The sequence below is a fragment of the Pseudochaenichthys georgianus genome, unplaced genomic scaffold (genome assembly GCF_902827115.2).
Source record: "Pseudochaenichthys georgianus unplaced genomic scaffold, fPseGeo1.2 scaffold_449_arrow_ctg1, whole genome shotgun sequence".
In the NCBI taxonomy this organism is placed as follows: Eukaryota; Metazoa; Chordata; class Actinopteri; order Perciformes; family Channichthyidae; genus Pseudochaenichthys; species Pseudochaenichthys georgianus.
The window spans coordinates 206113-231867 of NW_027263014.1; the positions used below are offsets into that span (position 1 = coordinate 206113).

General features: G+C 41.6%; 5 protein-coding genes across 5 annotated transcripts; all 5 read left to right on the forward strand.

The window, feature by feature from the left end:
- LOC117442640 (gamma-crystallin M2-like) lies at positions 1-762 on the forward strand. The gene is made up of 3 exons (XM_034078601.2): positions 1-42; positions 147-389; positions 487-762. The coding sequence occupies exons 1-3, from the start codon at positions 10-12 to the stop codon at positions 760-762; spliced, it is 552 nt and encodes a 183-aa protein (XP_033934492.1). The 5' UTR covers positions 1-9.
- A 6583-nt stretch (positions 763-7345) lies between these two features.
- Positions 7346-8108, forward strand: LOC117442651 (gamma-crystallin M2-like). The gene is made up of 3 exons (XM_034078611.2): positions 7346-7387; positions 7492-7734; positions 7833-8108. Exons 1-3 carry the CDS (start codon positions 7355-7357, stop codon positions 8106-8108), a joined length of 552 nt encoding a protein of 183 aa, XP_033934502.1. The 5' UTR covers positions 7346-7354.
- A 5789-nt stretch (positions 8109-13897) lies between these two features.
- On the forward strand, positions 13898-14660 carry LOC117442647 (gamma-crystallin M2-like). Its single transcript, XM_034078608.2, has 3 exons — positions 13898-13939; positions 14044-14286; positions 14385-14660. The coding sequence occupies exons 1-3, from the start codon at positions 13907-13909 to the stop codon at positions 14658-14660; spliced, it is 552 nt and encodes a 183-aa protein (XP_033934499.1). The 5' UTR covers positions 13898-13906.
- A 3894-nt stretch (positions 14661-18554) lies between these two features.
- Positions 18555-19311, forward strand: LOC117442659 (gamma-crystallin M3-like). Its single transcript, XM_034078619.2, has 3 exons — positions 18555-18587; positions 18692-18934; positions 19033-19311. The coding sequence occupies exons 1-3, from the start codon at positions 18555-18557 to the stop codon at positions 19309-19311; spliced, it is 555 nt and encodes a 184-aa protein (XP_033934510.1).
- A 3604-nt stretch (positions 19312-22915) lies between these two features.
- LOC117442652 (gamma-crystallin M3-like) lies at positions 22916-23678 on the forward strand. Its single transcript, XM_034078612.2, has 3 exons — positions 22916-22957; positions 23062-23304; positions 23403-23678. The coding sequence occupies exons 1-3, from the start codon at positions 22925-22927 to the stop codon at positions 23676-23678; spliced, it is 552 nt and encodes a 183-aa protein (XP_033934503.1). The 5' UTR covers positions 22916-22924.
- The last annotated feature ends 2077 nt before the right edge of the window (positions 23679-25755 follow it).

Below are 25755 nucleotides of genomic sequence, written 5' to 3' on the forward strand. Positions count from 1 at the left end.
ACAGCCAACATGAGCAACACCAGCATGAACATGAGGGGCAAGGTACTTTCAGAAGTCTTTTTGTGATAAGCAGACATAACTGTTTGCAATATCACCATATGTACCTTGCTAATCTATTTCTAACCATTAAAATTCCCTTCTTTCAGATCACCTTCTACGAGGAGAAGAACTTCCAGGGTCGTTCTTATGAGTGCATGAATGACTGCTCTGACATGTCCTCCTCCCTGAGCAGGTGCCAGTCCTGCAGGGTGGAGAGCGGCTGCTTCATGGTGTACGACCGTAACAACTACATGGGAAACCAGTACTTCATGAGGAGGGGCGAGTACTCCGACTGCATGAGCATGATGGGAATGAGGGACTGCATCAAGTCTTGCCGTATGATCCCCATGGTGGGTATATAACTGTAACCAACGATTCTACTATGGGTGACCACCCCACAACTCTTTACATTAAATCATTCATTGATAATTCTTCTCCCCAAAGCAGCACAGAGGCCAGTTCAGGATGAAGATCTATGAGAACGAGAACTTCGGTGGTCAGAGTCACGAGATGATGGAGGACTGTGACAACATCATGGACCGTTACAGCATGAACGAGTGCCAGTCCTGTAACGTGATGGACGGTCACTGGCTGATGTACGAGCAGCCCCAGTTCAGAGGCAAGATGATGTACATGAGGCCCGGAGAGTACAGGAACTTCAGAGACATGGGCATGAGCGGCCAGAGGTTCATGAGCATGAGGCGTATCACCGATTCCTGCTAAATCTTCACTGAATGTTTCCTGAATTTATAAAATGCCAAATAAAAAATTAACCTTGAATGTGACTTTTGTCATGCTTATTGTCCAACTGCTAAAATCACACATTAATTGAAATTAATTATATAAGATTTATTTGACAGTAGGCAACTATTAGCAATGCAAATGTTGATCCTAACATGTTTTATATCTGATGAGAAATGTGTTGCAAGATTGACAAAAAAACTAAACCGAGAATGCCTTACAATTGATATTGGATGACGGATAAATACACTAGGTTGATGATACCTGACAAAACTTGGAGTAATTAAATACAAATGAGATTATTACGTTTTTAAACGAAGGTATTATTTGTATTTAGTAAACTTGTCATGGTTTTGGATTTCTGTTGCAATTTTCCGGTTTTATTTTTGAAATTCTGTTCTCCCTGTGTCTGGTCTTCCTTCCTGTGTTTGCTCCCTGTTCGGTCGTCGTCTTTCTCATCCACGTTACCTGCCTGTACCTGTTGCTCATGCTCCCTGATTTGCTGTTTTAGTTGTTTCATGTTTTTCTTTATCCTCAGCCAGTCAGTACATGCTTTTTGTCTTTTCCTGCATTTGGGTCCTATTTTCTCCAACCCTAACTGTACTAGACACAAACTGTTGACCCCGCTCCCCTCTGGCAGGAGGCTGCGCTCCATCAGGACCAAAACCTCTCTCCACCTGAACAGTTTCTTCCCCTCTGCTACTGGCCTCATCAACAAGGCCCAGGACCCCCACTAAAACTGACTTTTATCCACCCCGGAAAAAACATTATGCATTATATTAATGTATATAACACAATGCTAACAACATCTTGTTATTTTTAAAATGTTGCACAGTTCTTCTCCACATGTTCTATGTTAAATCAGCACAGCTCCACTCTAAATACAGCATATAGTATTTGTCATATGTTAATGTTGTACATTTAATATAAAAGTGTTAAAATATATTTTTTTAAATAGCTGTAATAACAGTCCTATTTTTATTTGATTTTGTTTTGCTACGTATTCATTGTTCTGTCTTTTATGCACCACATACACCAAAGCAAATTTCTCGTATGTGTAAAACTAAAATTTGTAATAAAACCAATTCTGACTATTACATAATTCACTGTTGTCCCTTCAGCACAAAAACATATTAGTGCAAAAACACTAATTTCAGGTGTAATAAATACAATTCACTTCTTTATTTCTCAAGGTATGACTTCAGTATTTAAGGGTTTCAAATCTTAAAAGAACACCTGTACATCATATTGAAAGAAAATCTGATTAGAGATGCAATTGTGGTCAGCATATTATGAAGCTTAAAGCCAATCGAGGTAGAAGGTGTTATTATCTTATGTTGGTTGTTCAAGCCACTTAGTAAGATTTTAGACATTAAATATTACTCTTGACTTCTGGTTAAATGTCAGGGGAATGCAGAATGTTCAGTGTTTTTGTTCCCAACTCAAATAATGAAGCATTTTGAATTTAACATTACATTAGCTCTGATTCCTTCAACTCGCCCTCAACACAACATTGTTACCTCTGGCTCATATGGGTATTACAGTTATTTATATCCATTTGCCATACCATCTTGTTTTCTTTCGTATATCACTTTGCAACATTGCTATATTAATACCATAATAGCATTAATATTAATTGAAAGAACACATTTTTTGTTGGGAATACATTCAATGTATGGCCATTAGATCAACCTCTGATATTTTTAATATCGAGGAGACTCGAACATCAGGACTTACCTACTTAACCCTTCTCTTGCGTTTCGGGTCAAAAGTGACCGAATGACTTCTATTTTAATCATAAATATTGTATTTTTCATCCAATTGCCTCAATACCGTATGTTATCCTCCACACTAGGCCTCTGAACATATACACTTGATGATCACCACTTGCATTGCATTTTGAGTGATTTATTCAACAGTGAAACACCCTTAATGTTTTCGGTCAGATTTGACCGCCATAGAAAATGAATGGGTATGAGTGTATTATGTTCATCCTGCAGATGGAACACACACACACACACACACACACACACACACACACACACACACACACACACACACACACACACACACACACACACACACACACACACACACACACACACACACACACACACACACACACACACACACACACACACACACACACACACACACACACACACACACACACACACACACACACATTACTTGAACCTCTCCCTTTCTCGCACTATATGTATACAATGTATCATACCTTCTCACAGGTGCAAGCTCTGTGCCCCTCGAGAAACACAAACCTCTCACTTTCTCACGCTAAATGCGCCTCCCTTACTGTCTCTCTCAAGCAGTTATATTTGTGCCTTGCTCACATTTGACTCATTGACACAATTAGCAGGCGACCGATTAGGCTATTTTCTGTACGAGGGGCTCTGGACACATTTTTTAACCAGATGAAGAGGAGATTGAACCAGATGAAGAGGAGATAGAGGAAGATGTCTCAGAAATGGAAGACAACAGCGATCCAGACTATGAGCCTACAACAGACCAGGAAGAGGCCCCTGTGGAATCTGGGTGATACAAATCTGCTCAAATATATTCCTTCTAAAAACATCTAAAACCTGTTGAATAGCAATAACTAACTCTTAACTTGATGAATCCACAACAAGTAGAGCTTAAAGTATTTTTATTATTTTTATACATTATACAAAGCTTATTTGTATAGGAATGTCACTGGTGTTACGTGTTACCAGGAAGAAGAGTAACACCAGTGACAATTTGGAGAAAACACTACCATTTTAACAAAATGGCTGCCATCTGTCAGACCAAATATGGCTTCAGTCAATATCAAAATCGTTTAACTCTTCAATACAATACATTTTCCCATTCAAATGTTCACCCCTAGGGCTATGCAATGAGTAACACTAATGACAGACTGGAAAGACGCATGTAAAATTTGAAGATAAATTGACACCTTTAACGAACAAAGTAAGAAGTATCTGACTTTCCTTATGTCTTTGTGCACTGCCTCAAATGATCTCTTGTTACAGGAGGCACTTCAGAGACAGTACATTATTTCAAAATAAAAGCTTTTTGTGTAGCAGTAACACCAATGACGTAATTTTGGGTGACTGACATTTATTTTATATTATTAATAATAATTTGCGTTTTATTTTTACCATTTCAGTGTTAGCCTATATTTAATGCTTGTAATGTTATGTAAATATAAATTAGATTTATTTATTGAAAACAAATCTTTTAAATTAAAACTATAGGCTCCACTTCCATGTATGATCAAAGTGACGAGGCAGTTCCTTGAACTTGGCATTTTAAATAAATTGCAATTTACGTATAAAACCATTTTTTATTTATTTTTTATTTAGTACCATTGCAAAGACAATCTCTATTTATTCAACATATATAATGAATGTGAGTATTAGGTCAACGTCATGTATTTTGGTGTCTATTTTGTAAGTGACAGCACTTCCACCTTTTCTGTAGAATGACCCGGGTATGACCTAACGCAAGAGAAGGGTTGAGTTGAAAATTGAATTGAGAGCAAATGTAACACACAAAACTACAGTTCAACAATTACTATACTCTTGTTTCACAGTTAGGTGCCATGCCATTGTTTCAACTGTCCATTATTATGAAACCCCAATAAACCCCAGAAAAGCTGACATTAAACCGAAAAGCCATTTTGTTCTACATCAAGTTATCGCTAAAACAAATAGCCATTGCTGCAAAGCAGGGGTGGATCTAGACAAATATTCATGGGGTGGCAAGAGGGTGGCAGGAGAATTTCAGGGGTGGCATCCCCTGGCAGAAGTATATGCTGATTTAATCGCAGTCATCATATCAATTAATGTTAACATGGAAAGCCACAATATTTATTTTTAACTCAATAACATTTGGTGACATTATTATGGCACATCAGTAAAGCCTTAAATATAAATATATAAGGTGGCAGACTTAATTTAATGAATTGTAACTGAACAATAACTGAATGAGTTTGTCTCACTCACAAATCTATGCAGACTGCTGCAATAAGTACATTAATTAACTGTCTCGTCGATGTTTGTCTAAATTAATATGATACTATTAACAATCATATTATTCCTACCAGCTGTCAATCACTGTTATGATTCACATATTCAGTGTTATTATTAAATAAACTATATTTTTTGGAGGAGTTAATGATGAATGTTCCTCAAGATGCTTGCTCACCCTCCTTCAAATTTGAAAGACAAGTAATTACTATCATAAATCAAAAGAATCAAAGGAACAGTTCCGCGCCCCACAACTTCATTGCAAACAGTTACAACCTTTACTTTACATCAGAAAGAACAAACATTAAAGAAGTGACTAACTGCATCAATTAGAGTTAAAAAACATGTATTCAGCTAAAACATATACATCGCTGCAGTTATTATCCAGTGGAAAGTCCTTACCTACTGGCCTAGTTAAATCAAAGTGGTTACTTTCTTTTGGCTGGGCAGTGTAGTTTTACACACCGTCTTATTTGACTTTCTCAGGACTTAAAACTGTTTTTTGGGGGCAGACCCCCACAAAGAAAAAAAAATATTTACACACATAAGGTCATCATCTTAACAGTTTATTATGCTCATCGAGTCATCCGTGAGCAGAGCATCAAGTTGGCATGCCTAGAACAGCTGAATGTGGCGATTACCATCTTGTTCAGCAAAACGCCTCACAAACTTATTATGATTTAAAGCTACGGTGCATTTTGATTCAATGCTGAGTACAGCCTGAAGAACATATCGAGGATTAAAAAAATAATGTCACAACAGGACTTAGAAAAGCTTGTCCATGCTTTTATCTTTAGTGGACTCGACTACTGCAATTGTGTATTCACAGGGCTGACAAAAAAAATCCATCAGAAAGCTGCAGCTGATTCAGATTCAGAACGCTGCTGCACGTGTCCTCATTAACATTAAAATAGTGGATCACATCAGTCCGGTTCTGAAATCTCTACATTGGCTTCCAATCGGCCAAATAATTGATTTTAAAGTTCTATTGCTAGTTTTTAAATCATTACATGGTTCAGGACCAAACTATATTGTTGAACTCCTACATAATTACGAGCCATCAAGGTGCCTCAGGTCTTCTGGGACGGGTCTGCTATCGGTTCCGAGAGTAAAAACAAAACATGGAGAGGCAGCATTTAGCTATTATGCCCCGACACTCTGGAACAAACAACCCAAATCGTGCACGTCCGCAGAAACGCTTACTATTTTTAAATCGAGACTAAAAACATATCTCTTTGACGCTGCTTTTAATTGAGATGCTCATATTCGCACTACAGTATGCCTTTTAAACATGTATTCTATACCTGTGGTGTTTATTTGTAATGCCTGTTGTAAAATGCCATTATGTGTTTTTACTGTATGTATTCCTAAAAAGTCTTTTAATTTGTTTTGTAAAGCACTTTGAATTGTCGCGTACAGAAAAGTGCTATATAAATAAACTTGCCTTACAGCCAAACTTGACAGGCTCTTCTCTGTCATTGTAGACCGCCAATACCTCATTCCTTCCGTCTACTTGGATCCGAAATGCTTCTCGTTTTGAGCTGTCCCCCCGTTCAAATGAAATCGCCGCCAATCATATTTCCAGGCTTGCGCCAGGGCCGGGGGAGGGGTTACAATGCTCGCGTCTTGTGCTGCATTCACTTGCACTCGGACATTAGAGAGTTTCTCTCATAAATGTCCGATGAGCCACAACTTTTCTTTCAAAACAAAGCTGTCAACTGGGGTGGCAGATGGGATGGCAAGGCATTTTTATGAGGTGGCAGCTGCCACCCCGTGCCACCCCGTAGAACCACCACTGCTACATTGTTCTTGAAAAAGTCACTGATACAAACAGAATATGTTTGATGACTTGTATATTTATGATTTTTTTCCCAGTTTAATCATCTACTTCTACTTTTAAGTTCAGAATACATAATATTTGTTTTTGGTTCAAATGGTTGCCGTTTCAAAAAAGGCAATGATATAGTAATAAATTATTGCCGTGTCTCCACCAAGAGACCCCCGACTAATCACAGCTTGCCGTCTTTTAAAACCTCCATGATGTTATTGTGAATGAGGTGATGGGGAAAACTTATTAGAAGAATGTAAACAATTTGCTAAGAAGCATTGTGCTTGACATCGACTATCTTGATTTGAAAAGCCAAAATAAAATATATATATATGACTGACCTTTCCTTTGTTTCACAGTCCCACCTAGCAGCACCCTCATAATTCCTCTTCTCTTTGTTTAAAAGTACTGTATTCCTATAGTCCAACTTCACGAAACAAGTAAAATGTGTCATATTTGGCATAAAAAGGCAAAAAACTATAGTCTTTTTATGAGAATGTTGAGAGACATAGAGTCAGTTGTTCTCCTCTACAAGGTACCCAATCCATGTAAGAATGTACCAAACCTCTGCACTCTGTTGGCTTCAATGGTAAACTGCTGAGTTAGATGGTTCCCTGAGGGGGAGGGGCTACCCATTCTTTACGTTATTCAGGTATAAAAGGAAAGGGTTAAACCAGGTAGATATCAGTTCACCAGCAACAGCACATCTACAGCCAACATGAGCAACACCGGCATGAACATGAGGGGCAAGGTACTTTCAGAAGTCTTTTTGTGATAAGCAGAAATAACTATTTGCAAAATCACCATCTGTACCTTGCTAATCTATTTCTAACAATTACAATTCCCTTCTTTCAGATCACCTTCTACGAGGAGAAGAACTTCCAGGGTCGTTCTTATGAGTGCATGAATGACTGCTCTGACATGTCCTCCTCCCTGAGCAGGAGCCAGTCCTGCAGGGTGGAGAGCGGCTGCTTCATGGTCTACGATCGTTCCAACTACATGGGAAACCAGTACTTCATGAAGAGGGGCGAGTACTCCGACTGCATGAGCATGATGGGAATGAGGGACTGCATCAAGTCTTGCCGTATGATCCCCATGGTGGGTATATAACTGTAATCATACGATTCTACTATGGGTGACCACCCCACAACGCTTTACAGTAAATCATTCATTTATAATTATTCTCCCCAAAGCAGCACAGAGGCCAGTTCAGGATGAAGATCTATGAGAACGAGAACTTCGGTGGTCAGAGTCACGAGATGATGGAGGACTGTGACAACGTCATGGACCGTTACCGCATGAACGAGTGCCAGTCCTGCAACGTGATGGACGGTCACTGGCTGATGTACGAGCAGCCCCAGTTCAGAGGCAAGATGATGTACATGAGGCCCGGAGAGTACAGGAACTTCATGGACATGGGCATGAGCGGCCAGAGGTTCATGAGCATGAGGCGTATCACCGATTCCTGCTAAATGTTCACTGAATGTTTCCTGAATTTATAAAATGCCAAATAAAATATTAACCTTGAATGTGACTTTTGTCATGCTTATTGTCCAACTGTTAAAATCACACATTATTAATTGAAATTAATTATATAATATTTATTTGACAGTAAGCAACTATTAGCAATGCAAATGTTGATACTAACATGTTTTATATCTAAGGAGAAATTTGTTGCAAGGTTGACAAAAAAAACAAACAGAGAATGCCTTACAATTGATATTGGATGACGGATTAATAGACTGGGTTGATGATATGTGATAAAAACGAAAGTTACGTATATAACTACGGTTCTATTAATCCTGGATGACCGCCAGAGGAAGTGCTTAGCACTGAATATCTTCTGTCTCGTGCATGCGCAGCTCGAGCATGTATGTCAACAAAGTCACGTGTGACCTTGCATGACCTCGGAAGATATAAGTTCCGGTGTTGTCAATGAGTTCAGTCCTATGGAATCTTCTCGCGGGAACACAAGATTCCGAGTGACCAAGAACTGGACGGATGACTTATATCAACAGAGTCACGAGGAAGCCTGAGTACTTAACTTATAGCGATGGACTAGTTGGACTCTGCAGGAGGACCTCAGCAAACGGGCGCAGGGCAGCAACATTCACTCGTATCTGGTGAATGTGCTCGGGGATGCCCATGTGGCCGCGGCACATATGTTCTCCAGGCGCACACCTCTTAAGGTCGCCCATGTCGTGGAGATACTCCTGGTAGAGTGGCACTTTACTCTGGGTGGCAAGGGACGGTCATTTGCCTTGTATGCCTGGGCAATGACGTCCACGATCCAGTGGGACAAGCGCTGTTTTGAGAGAGCACAGCCCTTTCTAGGACCACCGTAACAGAGAAAGAGAGGGCTGCCCAGACAGGAGAGTCCGGGACACCTCTAGCAAGTGTACAGATTTGGTGCCCACTTGGTGGTTTATATAAAACACTGTTGTAGTGTTGTCCGATCGGACAAGCACATTCTTCCCCCTCAGGTATGGCAGGAAGTGCCTGAGTCCTAGGTGCACAGCTCGTAGCTCTAGCACGTTGATGTGTTCTGTGCAGTCCTGAACAGACCACTGCCCCCGAGCTGTCCTGTTCTTCCACACCGCACCCCATCCCGAGAGGCTGGCATCCGTCGTAACGGTCTCTCTGCGGAAAGGAACGGAGCCCATGGCCACGCCCCATGACATATACGACCTCTCCCTCCATGGGGATAGAGTGGAGAGGCACTGTTGTGACACCCTGATTTATCTGTGCATGTGCAACTTGGGGTCCAAGTGGGGGCCATTCAGCCATCTCTGCAGGGGGCGCAGTGACAACAAGCCCAAGGGAGCTGAGGCAGCTGTCAGCTTGCCCAAGAGGCGGAGAAAGAGACCTGCCCCTTCGGAAGAGGGGAAGAAGCTGGAGGATGTCGTCCAGGTGCTAAGCAGATGGACAGGCCCTTATAGTGACTGTGTCCAGAGCCACACCAATGAAGGTTAGGCTCTGAGAGGGGTTCAGACAACTCTTCTCCAAGTTCACCTTGAGGCCTAGCCAGGTGACATGAGAGAGAAGGAGAGCCGTGTGCTGGGTCGACTGCAACCGGGATGGTGCACAAATCAAGCAGTCGTCTAAGTACGGTAGAATCTTCATACCCTGAGACTGCAGGGGCAAGAGCGCTGCCGCGACACACCTGGTGAACGCCCTTGGGGAGAGGGAGAGTCCAAATGGGAGCACCCTGAACTGGAAATGACGGCCTCTGAAGGCAAAGCGAAGAAACTGCCTATGATGGGCACATGAAAGCAAGCATCTTTCAAGTCGACAGACGTGAACCATTCCCCCCTGGCAACAGTATGAAGAACGTCCACTGTGCTCAGCATATGAAAGGGTAAGATCTTTAGGAACTTGTTGAGTCCCCTCAGATCCAGGATTAGATCCCCCTTGGTGGTTTATATGAAACACTGTTGTAGTGTTGTCCGATCGGACAAGCACATGCTTCAGGCAGCGATCTCACCGACTGACATGCAGGAGCATTCGCTCTTTCCCGGTCCGGGGCTCCTGAGAGTCCGAGCAGTGAACACCGCTAGCTTGGTTTCTGCTCATAGAGTAGTAACCTGTGCAGCGAGAACATGAAAAAAGACTGAACTCGTTGACAACACCGGAACTTATGCCTTCCGGGGTCATGCGAGGTCACACGTGACTTTGTTGACATAAATACTTGACCTGCGCATGTGCGAGACAGAAGATATCCATTGCCAAGCACTGCCTCTGGCGGTCAGTAAGGATGAAATAGAACTTTGAGTAATTAAATTAAAATGAGATTTTGTTTTTAAACCAAGGTATTATTTGTATTCAGTAAACTTGTCATGGTTTTGGATTTGTGTTGCAATTATCCGGTTTTATTTGAAAATGCTGTTGTCCCTTTGTCTGGTCTTCCTTCCTGTGTTTGCCCTCCTGTGTCTAATTGTCTCCTTGTGTTCACCTGTTGGCTCCCCCCAGCCTTGTGTTTCTACCTCCCCTGCCCAGCTGTGTCTTGTCCTGTGATTACCCTTCTGTGTATTTAGTCTTGTCTTCCCTTTTACTCCCTGTTCGCTCATCCACGTTACCTGCCTGTAGCTGTTGTAAGTTTTTTCCTATTCCTTGTGCTCCCCAATTTGCTGTTTTAGTTGTTTCCTGTTTTTCTTTATCATCGGCTTTTTATTAAAGCTCGCTTTTTGTTACATGCCTTTTGTCTTTTGCTGCATTTGGGTCCTATTTTCCCCAACCCTAACAGTACTAGACACAAACTGTTTACCCTGCTCCCCTCTGGCAGGAGGCTGCGCTCCATCAGGACCAAAACCTCTCCCCAGCTGAACAGTTTCTTCCCCTCTGCCACTGGCCTCATCAACAAGGCCCAGGACCCCCACTGAAACTGACTTTTATCCATCCCAGAAAAAACATTATGCATTATATTAATGCACATAACATAATGCGAACAACATCTTGTTATTTTTAAAATGTTGCATATTTCTTCTCCACATTACTTTTAAATCAGCACAGCTCTCCACTTTAAATACAGCATATAGTATTTGTCATATGTTAATATTGTACATTTGTTATAAAAGTGTTAAAATAGTTTTTTTAAATAGTTATAATAACAGTCCTATTTGTATTTGCTGCGTATTCTTTTTTTCTTTTTTAAATGTCTCTTTTTTTAGACATTCATTATTACTCTTGACTTCTGGATAAATGTCAGGGGAATGCAGAATGTTCAGTGTTTTTGTTCCCAACTCAAATAATGAAGCATTTTGAATTTAACATTACATTAGCCCTGATTCCTTCAACTCGCCCTCAACACAACATTGTTACCTCTGGCTCATATGGGTATTAGGGCTGCACGGTATTGAAAAAAACTGACATCGTGATTTTCTTCCCCCCCTGCGGTATATATTGCGGTTTTTTAACCTGTTAAACCCCAAAGTCCCGGCGGGTACTTTTCACGACAGTGTCTCAGGGGATCGTAATATTTAAGAACCTATTAATGTGTTATACCAGATTAACGGAAATAATCTCAGCTAACTGACGATACAAACCATTTTTACCAAAACAAAACACAAGTCTCATAAGAAGCATTTAAATGACCCCTGAGCGAAAAATGCTAACGCACTTTGGCACAGAACTCAAGATAAAAGTACCCTTATTATTACTTATCGTAGCTGCACTTACAAGATATCCGATTAAAGCTGAGGTTCCACAGATTATTTAGGTATATAGTATCATCACTGAGTGATCTGAACTCGGACAGGGGAAGCAAACACAGACATCACAACACGTACCTTTACGTAGCTTCTAGGGGAGATGTTTCACGTAGCTGTCAATCTGATCAAAAGACGTGTTCAATGGCATTAAAACGAGAAAGAAAAAACGCGGTTGAATCGGTTAATCCATAGGATTTTAACGTCTCTGTATAAAAAAATGATTTAATTTATAATCCATAATTCCATTTTTATGTAAATATCGCAGAGCAAAAGTTAGCTGCTAATGGTAGCCACCAGAGTGGCTGCTGCTTCCGGTCTTGGCTATGCGGCAGTCCAGCGCAGTCTAACACACACACATTACCAAAAAAGGAGTGAGAGTGACACGTAGCCAAAACCGGAAGCTGCATACACTCTGGTGCCTACCATTAGCTGCTAACTGTTGTGCTCCAATTTTTACATACGAATGGAATTATGGATTATAAATAATTGCTTCAAAGCCACAGATACATTATCAACCTATGGATCAACCGATTCAGCCGCGTTTTTTATTTCTCGTTTTAATGCCATTGAACACGTCTTTTGATCAAATTGACAGCTACGGTGAGACGATCTCCCGTAAAAGCTCCGTAAAAGGTACGTGTTGTGATGTCTGTGTTTGCTTCCCCTGTTGCGAGATCTGATCGCTTAGATACTATACTTAAATAATCTGTGGAGTCTCAGCTTTAATCGGATATATTGTATGTGCAGTTTCGATAAGTAATAAGGGTATCTTTATTTTGAATTCTGTGCTAAAGTGCGTTAGCATTTTTTTTTTTTTTAAAAGAATAAAACCGCACGTCCCTGCGGTGTGAATACCGCGCATGCGCATACCGCGGTTATCGCCATGACACGGTATATCGTTCAGCCCTAATGGGTATTACAGTTATTTATATCCATTTGCCATACTATCTTGTTTTCTTTCGTATAGCACTTTGCAACATTGCTATACTAATACAATAATAGCATTAATATTAATTGAAAGAACATGTTTTTTGTTGGGAATAAATTCAATGTATGGCCATTAGATCAACCTCTGATATTTTTAATATCGAGGAGACTCGAACAACAGGACTTACCTACTTGAAAATTGAACTTAGAGCAGATGTAACACACAAAACTACAGTTCAACATTAACAATACTCTTGTTTCACAGTTAGGTGCCATGCCATTGTTTTAACTGTCCATTAGTATGAAACCCCAATAAACGCCAGAAAAGCTCACATTAAACCGAAAAGCCATTTTGTTCTACACCAAGTTATCGCTAGAACAAATAGCCATTGCTACAACGGCCCATTGTTCTTGAAAAACTCACTCTGATACAAACAGATTATGTTTGATGACTTGGATATTCGTGTATTTTTTTCATCATCTACTTCTACTTCTACTTTCAGAGTACACAATCTTTGTTTTTGTTAAAATGGTCGCCGTTTCAAAAAAGGCAATGATATAGTAATAAATGATTGCCGTGTCTCCGCCAAGAGACCCCCGACTAATCATAGCTTGCCATCTTTTAAAACCTTCATGATGTTATTGTGAATGAGGTGATGGGAAAAAATTAGAAGAAGAATGTAAACAATTTGCTCAGAAGCATTGTGCTTGATATCGACTATTTTGATTTGAAAAGCCAAAATAAAAAAATATATATATGACTGACCTTTCCTTTGTTTCACAGTCCCACCTAGCAGCACCCTCATAATTCCTCTTCTCTTTGTTTAAAGTACTGTATTCCTATAGTCCAACTTTACGAAACAAGTAAAATGTGTCATATTTGGCATAAAAAGGCAAAAAACTAGTCTTTATGAGAATGCTGAGAGACAGAGTCAGTTGTCCTCCTCTACAAGGTACCCAATCCCTGTAAGAATGTACCAAACCTCTGCATTCAGTTGGCTTCAATGGTAAACTGCTGAGTTAGATGGTTCCCTGAGGGGGAGGGGCTACCCATTCTTTACGTTAGTCAGGTATAAAAGGAAAGGGTTAAACCAGGTAGATATCAGTTCACCAGCAACAGTACATCTACAGCCAACATGAGCAACACCGGCATGAACATGAGGGGCAAGGTACTTTCAGAAGTCTTTTTGTGATAAGAAGAAATAACTATTTGCAATATCACCACCTGTACCTTGCTAATCTATTTCTAACCATTACAATTCCCTTCTTTCAGATCACCTTCTACGAGGAGAAGAACTTCCAGGGTCGTTCTTATGAGTGCATGAATGACTGCTCTGACATGTCCTCCTCCCTGAGCAGGAGCCAGTCCTGCAGGGTGGAGAGCGGCTGCTTCATGGTCTACGATCGTTCCAACTACATGGGAAACCAGTACTTCATGAGGAGGGGCGAGTATTCCGACTGCATGAGCATGATGGGAATGAGGGACTGCATCAAGTCTTGCCGTATGATCCCCATGGTGGGTATACAACTGTAATCGTACGATTCTACTATGGGTGACCACCCGACAACGCTTTACATTAAATCATTAATTTATAATTCTTCTCCCCAAAGCAGCACAGAGGCCAGTTCAGGATGAAGATCTATGAGAAGGAGAACTTCGGTGGTCAGAGTCACGAGATGATGGAGGACTGTGACAACATCATGGACTGTTACCGCATGAACGAGTGCCAGTCCTGCAACGTGATGGACGGTCACTGGCTGATGTACGAGCAGCCCCAGTTCAGAGGCAAGATGATGTACATGAGGCCCGGAGAGTACAGGAACTTCAGAGACATGGGCATGAGCGGCCAGAGGTTCATGAGCATGAGGCGTATCACCGATTCCTGCTAAATGTTCACTGAATGTTTCCTGAATTCATAAAATGCCAAATAAAAAATTAACCTTGAATGTGACTTTTGTCATGCTTATTGTCCAACTGTTAAAATCGCACATTATTAATTGAAATTAATTATATAAGATTTATTTGACAGTAGGCAACTATTAGCAATGAAAATGTTGATCCTAACTTGTTTTATATCTGAGGAGAAATTTGTTGCAAGATTGAAAAAAAAAAAAAACAGAGAATGCCTTACAATTGATATTGGATGACGGATTAATAGACTGGGCTCATCAACAAGACCCCCAATGAAACTGACTTTTATCCATCCCAGAAAAAACATTATGCATTATATATATAACAGAGCACATTTCTCTGTTAATCTCTAAAAACAGCCAGAAACCTCAGGTTCTTTTTAATGTCCTCAACTCGATCATAAATCCCTGTGATGCTTCTTTGGTTGTGCCATCGACTACTCTCTGTGATAGGTTTCTTACATTTTTGTATTGAAAAAGTATCCGCTCTTAGGCTAGCCCACACTAGTGCTACCCCAGATTCTGCTCCTGTTCTGTGCCCTGCTGTCCTCGACCACTTTGAGCCTGTATCCCTCACTTCACTCTCGGATGTTGTCAAGCACCTGCGGCCGACAAACTGCACCTCAGACAGCATTCCCTCTCGCCTTCTCAGAGATGTTTTTGATTCAGTTGGAGCAAGTATTGTATTAGTCATAAACACCTCTCTTAGCTCAGGTTGCGTCCCAGCTGCCTTCAAACATGCTGTGGTCAAGCCACTGTTAAAAAAGAAAATCTCGACCCCTCAATTCCCGCAAATTTTAGGCCCATCTCCCAGCTACCTTTTTTTATCCAAAGCCCTGGAGTGAGTAGTCTACGCCCAGCTGCAGTCTTTTTTAATCTCACATGGAATCCATGAAAAGTTTCAGTCTGGCTTCAAACCAATGCACAGCACTGAAATAGCCCTTTTAAGAGTTTTTAACGATCTGCTCCTAGCCGCCGACTCAGGTAGCCCAGCTGTCCTGGTGCTATTAGACCTAACAGCTGCCTTTGACACAGTGGACCATAGCATCCTGTTGTCACGGCTTGAACAGTCCGCTGGCATCACAGGCTCTGCCCTTGCATGGTTCAGGTCCTACCTGACAGACCGCAGTTTTTCAGTGCAGCTAGGTGCCTTCTCCTCTGCAAAGGCCCCTCTTACTTGTGGGGTTCCCCAAGGCTCTATCCTGGGCCCCATCCTCTTTTTATTGTATATACTGCCCCTAGGTTAAATCCTCAGAAAACGTAACATTCCCTTCCACTGCTACGCTGACAATGTTCAGATTTATCTGCCTCTCAAAGGAAATGACAAACACTCATTACAGCAGTTGATGGATTGCCTGACAGAAATGAAGTCCTGGCTGAGCAGAAATGTTCTTAACCTCAACGAGAGCAAGACTGAGGTCATCTTTTTTGGACCCCAACCTCCAGCCTCTTCTGTTGAAATTCTGGGTCCTCTTAAAACAAACATCCTCCCCTCGGTCATGAATCTTGGAGTGACTTTTACTAACACTTTTAAATTCGACAAGCAGGTCAGCAGCGTAGTGAAATCCTGCTTTTTTAAATTAAGAGTATTGGCCAAAACCAAGTCTTTTTTATCTTTCAAAGACCTGGAGAGAGTTATCAACGCCTTTGTGACCTCGAGACTCGATTATTGCAACGCTCTATATGTGGGTATGGACCAGGCCTCAATTAAACGCCTGCAGCTAGTGCAGAACGCAGCGGCACGTCTCCTCACTGGCCACAAAAAGCGTGACCACATCACCCCAATTCTGGCCTCATTGCACTGGCTTCCAATTCGGTTCCGAATTGATTTTAAAATCCTTTTATTTGTTTTTAAAGCACTAAATGGGCTGGCTCCGGCCTATATAGCTGAACTCCTCCAGCGCTACACCCCAGCCAGAGCGTTAAGGTCTGCTGACCAACTGCTACTGGTAGTGCCTAAAACCAGGCTAAAAACCAGAGGGCACCGAGCCTTCGCGGCGGCTGGCCCCAGGCTCTGGAACACTCTGCCCCTCCATGTGAGGTCGGCCCAGACCCTAGGGGTTTTTAAATCAAAACTAAAAACTCACTTCTTCATCCTGGCCTTCTAATCATAGCAGAGCACGACTCATGACACTTCCCTGTGTTTGATTTTTATATTTGCTGTTGTAATTTATTGTCTTCTGTTTACATCGGTAGTAATGTGTATTTATTATCTGCATGTGCAGCACTTTGGCTCGACCGAAAATCGTTTTTAAATGTGCTATAGAAATAACATTTGATTCGATTTGATTTGATATATGAATGCACATAACATAATGCAAACAATATCTTATTATTTTTAAAATGTTGCACATTTCTTCTCCACATTACTTCTTTTAAATCAGCACAGCTCTCCACTTTAAATACAGCATATAGTATTTGTCATATGTTAATATTGTACATTTGTTATATAAGTGTTAAAATAGTTTTTTTAAATAGTTATAATAACAGTCCTATTTGTATTTGCTGCGTATTCTTTTTTTTCTTTTTTAAATGTCTCTTTTTTTAGACATTCATTATTACTCTTGACTTCTGGTTAAATGTCAGGGGAATGCAGAATGTTCAGTGTTTTTGTTCCCAACTCAAATAATGAAGCATTTTGAATTTAACATTACATTAGCCCTGATTCCTTCAACTCGCCCTCAACACAACATTGTTATCTCTGGCTCATATGGGTATTACAGTTATTTATATCCATTTGCCATACTATCTTGTTTTCTTTCGTATAGCACTTTGCAACATTGCTATACCAATACAATAATAGCATTAATATTAATTGAAAGAACACGTTTTTTGTTGGGAATAAATTCAATGTATGGCCATTAGATCAACCTCTGATATTTTTAATATCGAGGAGACTCGAACAACAGGACTTACCTACTTTAAAATTGAACTTAGAGCAGATGTAACACACAACACTACAGTTCAACATTAACAATACTCTTGTTTCACATTTAGGTGCCATGCCATTGTTTTAACTGTCCATTATTATGAAACCCCAATAAACCCCAGAAAAGCTCACATTAAACGGAAAAGCCATTTTGTTCTACACCAAGTTATCGCTAGAACAAATAGCCATTGCTACAACGGCCTATTGTTCTTGAAAAAATGCACTCTGATACAAACAGAATATGTTTGATGACTTGGATATTCGTGTATTTTTTCCAGTTTCATCATCTACTTCCACTTCTACATTCAGAGTACGCAATCTTTGTTTTTGTTCAAATGGTCACTGTTTGAAAAAGGCAATGATAAAGTAATAAATTATTGCTGTGTCTCCGCCAAGAGATCCCCGACTAATCATAGCATGCCATCTTTTAAAACCTCCATGATGTTATTGTGAATGAGGTGATGGGAAAAACTTAGAAGAAGAATGTAAACAATTTGCTCAGAAGCATTGTACTTGATATCGACTATTTTGATTTGAAAAGCCAAAATAAAAAAATATATATATGACTGACCTTTCCTTTGTTTCGCAGTCCCACCTAGCAGCACCCTCATAATTCCTCTTCTCTTTGTTTAAAGTACTGTATTCCTATAGTTCAACTTTACGAAACAAGTAAGATGTGTCATATTTGGCATAAAAAGACAAAAAACTATAGTCTTTATGAGAATGTTGAGAGACATAGAGTCAGTTGTCCTCCTCTACAAGGTACCCAATCAATGTAAGAATGTACCAAACCTCTGCATTCTGTTGGCTTCAATAGTAAACTGCTGAGTTAGATGGTTCCCGAGGGGGAGGGGCTACCCATTCTTTACGTTAGTCAGGTATAAAAGGAAAGGGTTAAACCAGGTAGATATCAGTTCACCAGCAACAGCACATCTACAGCCAACATGAGCAACACCGGCATGAACATGAGGGGCAAGGTACTTTCAGAAGTCTTTTTGTGATAAGAAGAAATAACTGTTTGCAATATCACCATCTGTACCTTGCTAATCTATTTCTAACCATTACAATTCTCTTCTTTCAGATCACCTTCTACGAGGAGAAGAACTTCCAGGGTCGTTCTTATGAGTGCACGAATGACTGCTCTGACATGTCCTCCTCCCTGAGCAGGAGCCAGTCCTGCAGGGTGGAGAGCGGCTGCTTCATGGTCTACGATCGTTCCAACTACATGGGAAACCAGTACTTCATGAAGAGGGGCGAGTACTCCGACTGCATGAGCATGATGGGAATGAGGGACTGCATCAAGTCTTGCCGTATGATCCCCATGGTGGGTATACAACTGTAATCGTACGATTCTACTATGGGTGACCACCCCACAACGCTTTACATTAAATCATTAATTTATAATTCTTCTCCCCAAAGCAGCACAGAGGCCAGTTCAGGATGAAGATCTATGAGAAGGAGAACTTCGGTGGTCAGAGTCACGAGATGATGGAGGACTGTGACAACATCATGGACCGTTACCGCATGAACGAGTGCCAGTCCTGCAACGTTATGGACGGTCACTGGCTGATGTACGAGCAGCCCCAGTTCAGAGGCAAGATGATGTACATGAGGCCCGGAGAGTACAGGAACTTCAGGGACATGGGCATGAGCTGCCAGAAGTTCATGAGCATGAGGCGTATCACCGATTCCTGCAACTAAATGTTCACTGAATGTTTCCTGAATTTCTAAAATGCCAAATAAAAAATTAACCTTGAATGTGACTTTTGTCATGCTTATTGTCCAACTGCTAAAATCACACATTATTCATGGCAATTAATTATATAATATTTATTTGACAGTAGGCAACTATTAGCAATGAAAATGTTGATCCTCACATGTTTTATATCTGAGGAGAAATGTGTTGCAAGATTGACAAAAAAACAAACAGAGAATGCCTTACAATTGATATTGGATGACGGATTAATACACTGGGTTGATGATATGTGATAAAACGAAAGTTACGTATATAACTACGGTTCTATTAATCCTGGATGACCGCCAGAGGAAGTGCTTAGCACTGGATATCTTCTGTCTCGTGCATGCGCAGCTCGAGTATGTATGTCAACAAAGTCACGTGTGACCTTGCATGACCTCGGAAGGCATAAGTTCCGGTGTTGTCAATGAGTAGAGATAGGGGTGGGCGATATTGAAAAATATATGATCACGATATTTTTCAAGCAGTATCACGATAGACGATATATATCACGATATTTTTTCATGTCGGTTATTATGGTTATTTTTCAAGTTACTTAACAGTACAAGCACCTACAAGGTAACAGAAACTAAAACAAAAAGGAGTAACAGACCAAAATAGCATTTCAAGCTGGTTTTATTTCTGAAATGAATCCCTGAATGAACTTCTTATTATGGGAAATACGAAAACGTCTTTTAAAACTACAACTCCCAGTAGAGACGTGCCATAGATAGAGAACATGTTGCGAAACACAATAACCAGCATGTGTAGTTCTGGGGACGGGGTGGGGGAGGGGGGACGCGGTGGACCCGTTCAAATCCAGTTTTGAACAGTCTGCCGTGGTTCCATCCCATTTCAAGTGCTGTTCGACGCTCGGTGTAACCCTCAGAGCACACTCTCCAATCACAGAGCTTGAGGATTATCACGGGGTTTGTCAAACAGAGCACATGGTGTAGTCCAAACGATAGCTGGGGATTCTGGGTAGTGTAGTGTCTTCTGCCATCCTTTATTCCGAAAAAATATTTGTTTCTCAGAATCGAAGGGGAAAAATACAAAAGCATTGCACACAATTTAAACCAATCAATGTTGTGTAATTAACAAGGATAATCTGGTGTTTTTTAGTCGATGAGTAGTGCAGATATCACTGTAAAATCAATCGACAGTAAGGGGAATACTTACTTCCGGGTGTAAAATTCTCCGTTATCCAATGGGAATGGACGCTCACATTGCCTTTAAGGGCAGCCGACACAAACGAATGCCGTGCTTCCATGAGCGTCAAATCCCGCCGCAGATGGGAATACATTGCAATCAGTTGAGAGCTATTTGCGTCCCTTTATGACGCTGAAGGAGCCTAGGAGCGTCACAACTACACGCCACGGACACTGACCAAACGTCGCTCCTGGACGATTATGGAGTGAGAGTGTGTTGGCTAACCCTAACCCTAGCCAGACAGGGGATCGTGTCCGTCTCTGTGGCTTCAGGCTTGATCGCCGTTCAAATTACAGTTTTAATTATCTCAATGGGAATGGTTATCGTTTCATATGCACGCAAATAAAATAAAAATATAAGCCAACAGAATCAACCAAGACAATAAATGAAGTGCAATACTGTCTGAATCCTGACTAGACAGCTTTAGAGCATGTCTTTCATATCAGTTTATTTGTTTTCAAGTTATTTTATCAATTTTTTTTTTTTCAATTTTTTTTTTTTTTATCACGATAGATACGATATCTCTGAAAAAGCATATCGTGGAGACCTAATATCGTCACGACGATATATATCGTCATATCGCCCACCCCTAGGTTGAAGTCTCCGAGAAGTACAGCGGGAGGGCCAGTTTCAGGGATGTGTGAGAGGAGTTATCCAATTCCTCCAAGATGTACCCCAAGGCGCCTGGTGGACGGTAGAGAACAACAATGGTTAATTGTATAGGACGGGTTACTGTGACGGCATGGAATTCAAAGGTGGAAGGAGTGAAGTTAGGTAGCTTGAAGAGGGAAAAGCTCCATTTGGGAGAGAGCAGGAGACCAGTGCCACCTCCTCTGCCAGTGGGTCTGGGTGTATGGGAGAAGGAATATGCTGTGGAGAGAGCTGCTGGGGTGGATGTGTTGGATGGAGTAATCCAGGTCTCAGTGAGAGCAAGGAAATCCAGAGATTGCAGGGAAGCGTAGCCAGAGATGAAGTCAGCTTTAGGAACAGCTGACTGGCAGTTCCACAGGCCGCCTGAAACTAGATGTTGGATGTCAGTGGAGCATGTGGGATAGACGAGAGCAGGCCGGTTATAGAGATTAGGCGATACACAGGGCCAGTGATAATTGCGAGAAGACACATGAACAGGAATGGAGAAAATACACATGATTATAGCATGAGGGGCTAGAAAGCTAAAGAAAATAAAAATAAAACACCAGCAATACTTAGCTCAATCAGAGTAGGATTTGCCTCCTCTTTGCCACCCTCGTGACTCCCGCAGGACTCCCGCAGGACTCCCGCAGGACTCCCGCAGGACTCCCGCAGGACTCCCGCAGGACTCCCGCAGGACTCCCGCAGGACTCCCGCAGGACTCCAATGTCTGACGCTGAAGCTGACGCTTAAAGAAGAGCAACCTAAATGGACACCTGATTGCTGAGTTCTCACAGCTGTGGTGCCACGCCCCTCTAATTAGTTAACTCTCTACAGCTGATGGGCGACAGCTAAGAGGCCCTGCCTATTTAAATGCAGCCTTGATTGCCTACTGAGAGCAGTGTAACAGGTTCACGTGATCAGATCTGAGATTTAACAGTTAGGTGCCATGCCATTGTTTTAACTGTCCATTAATATGAAACCCCAATAAACCCCAGAAAAGCTCACATTAAACTCACTCCGATAAAAACAGAATATGTTTGATGACTTGGATATTCGTGTATTTTTTCCAGTTTCATCATCTACTTCCACTTCTACATTCAGAGTACGCAATCTTTGTTTTCGTTAAAATGGTCGCCGTTTCAAAAAAGGCAATGATATAGTAATAAATGATTGCCGTGTCTCTGCCAAGAGACCCCCGACTAATCATAGCTTGCCATCTTTTAAAACCTTCATGATGTTATTGTGAATGAGGTGATGGATAAAACTTAGAAGAAGAATGTAAACAATTTGCTCAGAAGCATTGTGCTTGATATCGACTATTTTGATTTGAAAAGCCAAAATAAAAAAATATATATATGACTGACCTTGCCTTTGTTTCACAGTCCCACCTAGCAGCACCGTCATAATTCCTCTTCTCTTTGTTTAAAGTACTGTATTCCTATAGTCCAACTTTACGAAACAAGTAAAATGTGTCATATTTGGCATAAAAAGGCAAAAAACTATAGTCTTTATGAGAATGTTGAGAGACATAGAGTCAGTTGTCCTCCTCTACAAGGTACCCAATCCCTGTAAGAATGTACCAAACCTCTGCATTCTGTTGGCTTCAATAGTAAACTGCTGAGTTAGATGGTTCCCGAGGGGGAGGGACTACCCATTCTTTACGTTCGTCAGGTATAAAAGGAAAGGGTTAAACCAGGTAGGCATCAGTTCACCAGCAACAGCACATCTACAGCCAACATGAGCAACACCGGCATGAACATGAGGGGCAAGGTACTTTCAGAAGTCTTTTTGTGATAAGCAGAAATAACTGTTTGCAATATCACCACCTGTACCTTGCTAATCTATTTCTAACCATTACAATTCTCTTCTTTCAGATCACCTTCTACGAGGAGAAGAACTTCCAGGGTCGTTCTTATGAGTGCATGAATGACTGCTCTGACATGTCCTCCTCCCTGAGCAGGAGCCAGTCCTGCAGGGTGGAGAGCGGCTGCTTCATGGTCTACGATCGTTCCAACTACATGGGAAACCAGTACTTCATGAAGAGGGGCGAGTACTCCGACTGCATGAGCATGATGGGAATGAGGGACTGCATCAAGTCTTGCCGTATGATCCCCATGGTGGGTATAAAACTGTAATGGTACGATTCTACTATGGGTGACCACCCCACAACGCTTTACAGTAAATCATTAATTTATAATTATTGTCCCCAAAGCAGCACAGAGGCCAGTTCAGGATGAAGATCTATGAGAAGGAGAACTTCGGTGGTCAGAGTCACGAGATGATGGAGGACTGCGACAACATCATGGACCGTTACCGCATGAACGAGTGCCAGTCCTGCAACGTGATGGACGGTCACTGGCTGATGTACGAGCAGCCCCAGTTCAGAGGCAAGATGATGTACATGAGGCCCGGAGAGTACAGGAACTTTAGGGACATGGGCATGAGCTGCCAGAAGTTCATGAGCATGAGGCGTATCACCGATTCCTGCTAAATGTTCACTGAATGTTTCTTGAATTTATAAAATGCCAAATAAAAAATTAACCTTGAATGTGACTTTTGTCATGCTTATTGTCCAACTGTTAAAATCACACATTATTCATTGAAATTAATTATATAATATTTATTTGACAGTAGGCAACTATTAGCAATGAAAATGTTGATCCTAACATGTTTTATATCTGAGGAGACATTTGTTGCAAGATTGAAAATGCTGTTGTCCCTTTGTCTGGTCTTCCTTCCTGTGTTTGCCCTCCTGTGTCTAATTGTCTCCTTGTGTTCACCTGTTGGCTCCCCCCCGCCTTGTGTTTCTACCTCCCCTGCCCAGCTGTGTCTTGTCCTGTGATTACCCTTCTGTGTATTTAGTCTTGTCTTCCCTTTTACTCCCTGTTCGCTCATCCACGTTACCTGCCTGTAGATGTTGTAAGTTTGTTCCTATTCCTCGTGCTCCCCAATTTGCTGTTTTAGTTGTTTCCTGTTTTTCTTTATCATCGGCTTTTTATTAAAGCTCGCTTTTTGTTACATGCCTTTTGTCTTTTACTGCATTTGGGTCCTATTTTCCCCAACCCTAACAGTACTAGACAAAAACTGTTTACCCCGCTCCCCCTCTGGCAGGAGGCTGCGCTCCATCAGGACCAAAACCTCTCCCCACCTGAACACTTTCTTCCCCTCTGCTACTGGCCTCATCAATAAGGCCCAGGACCCCCAATGAAACTGACTTTTATCCATCCCAGAAAAAACATTATGCATTATATATATAACAGAGCACATTTCTCTGTTAATCTCTAAAAACAGCCAGAAACCTCAGGTTCTTTTTAATGTCCTCAACTCGATCATAAATCCCTGTGATGCTTCTTTGGTTGTGCCATCGACTACTCTCTGTGATAGGTTTCTTACATTTTTTATTGAAAAAGTATCCGCTCTTAGGCTAGCCCACACTAGTGCTACCCCAGATTCTGCTCCTTTTCTGTGCCCTGCTGTCCTCGACCACTTTGAGCCTGTATCCCTCACTTCTCTCTCGGATGTTGTCATGCACCTGCGGCCGACAAACAGCACCTCAGACAGCATTCCCTCTCGCCTTCTCAGAGATGTTTTTGATTCAGTTGGAGCAAGTATTTTATTAGTCATAAACACCTCTCTTAGCTCAGGTTGCGTCCCAGCTGCCTTCAAACATGCTGTGGTCAAGCCACTGTTAAAAAAGAAAATCTCGACCCCTCAATTCCCGCAAATTTTAGGCCCATCTCCCAGCTACCTTTTTTATCCAAAGCCCTGGAGTGAGTAGTCTACGCCCAGCTGCAGTCTTTTTTAATCTCACATGGAATCCATGAAAAGTTTCAGTCTGGCTTCAAACCAATGCACAGCACTGAAATAGCCTTTTTAAGAGTTTTTAACGATCTGCTCCTAGCCGCCGACTCAGGTAGCCCAGCTGTCCTGGTGCTATTAGACCTAACAGCTGCCTTTGACACAGTGGACCATAGCATCCTGTTGTCACGGCTTGAACAGTCCGCTGGCATCACAGGCTCTGCCCTTGCATGGTTCAGGTCCTACCTGACAGACCGCAGTTTTTCAGTGCAGCTAGGTGCCTTCTCCTCTGCAAAGGCCCCTCTTACTTGTGGGGTTCCCCAAGGCTCTATCCTGGGCCCCATCCTCTTTTTATTGTATATACTGCCCCTAGGTTAAATCCTCAGAAAACGTAACATTCCCTTCCACTGCTACGCTGACGATGTTCAGATGTATCTGCCTCTCAAAGGAAATGACAAACACTCACTACAGCAGTTGATGGATTGCCTGACAGAAATGAAGTCCTGGCTGAGCAGAAATGTTCTTAACCTCAACGAGAGCAAGATTGAGGTCATCTTTTTTGGACCCCAACCTCCAGCCTCTTCTGTTGACATTCTGGGTCCTCTTAAAACAAACATCCTCCCCTCGGTCATGAATCTTGGAGTGACTTTTACTAACACTTTTAAATTCGACAAGCAGGTCAGCAGCGTAGTGAAATCCTGCTTTTTTAAATTAAGAGTATTGGCCAAAACCAAGTCTTTTTTATCTTTCAAAGACCTGGAGAGAGTTAT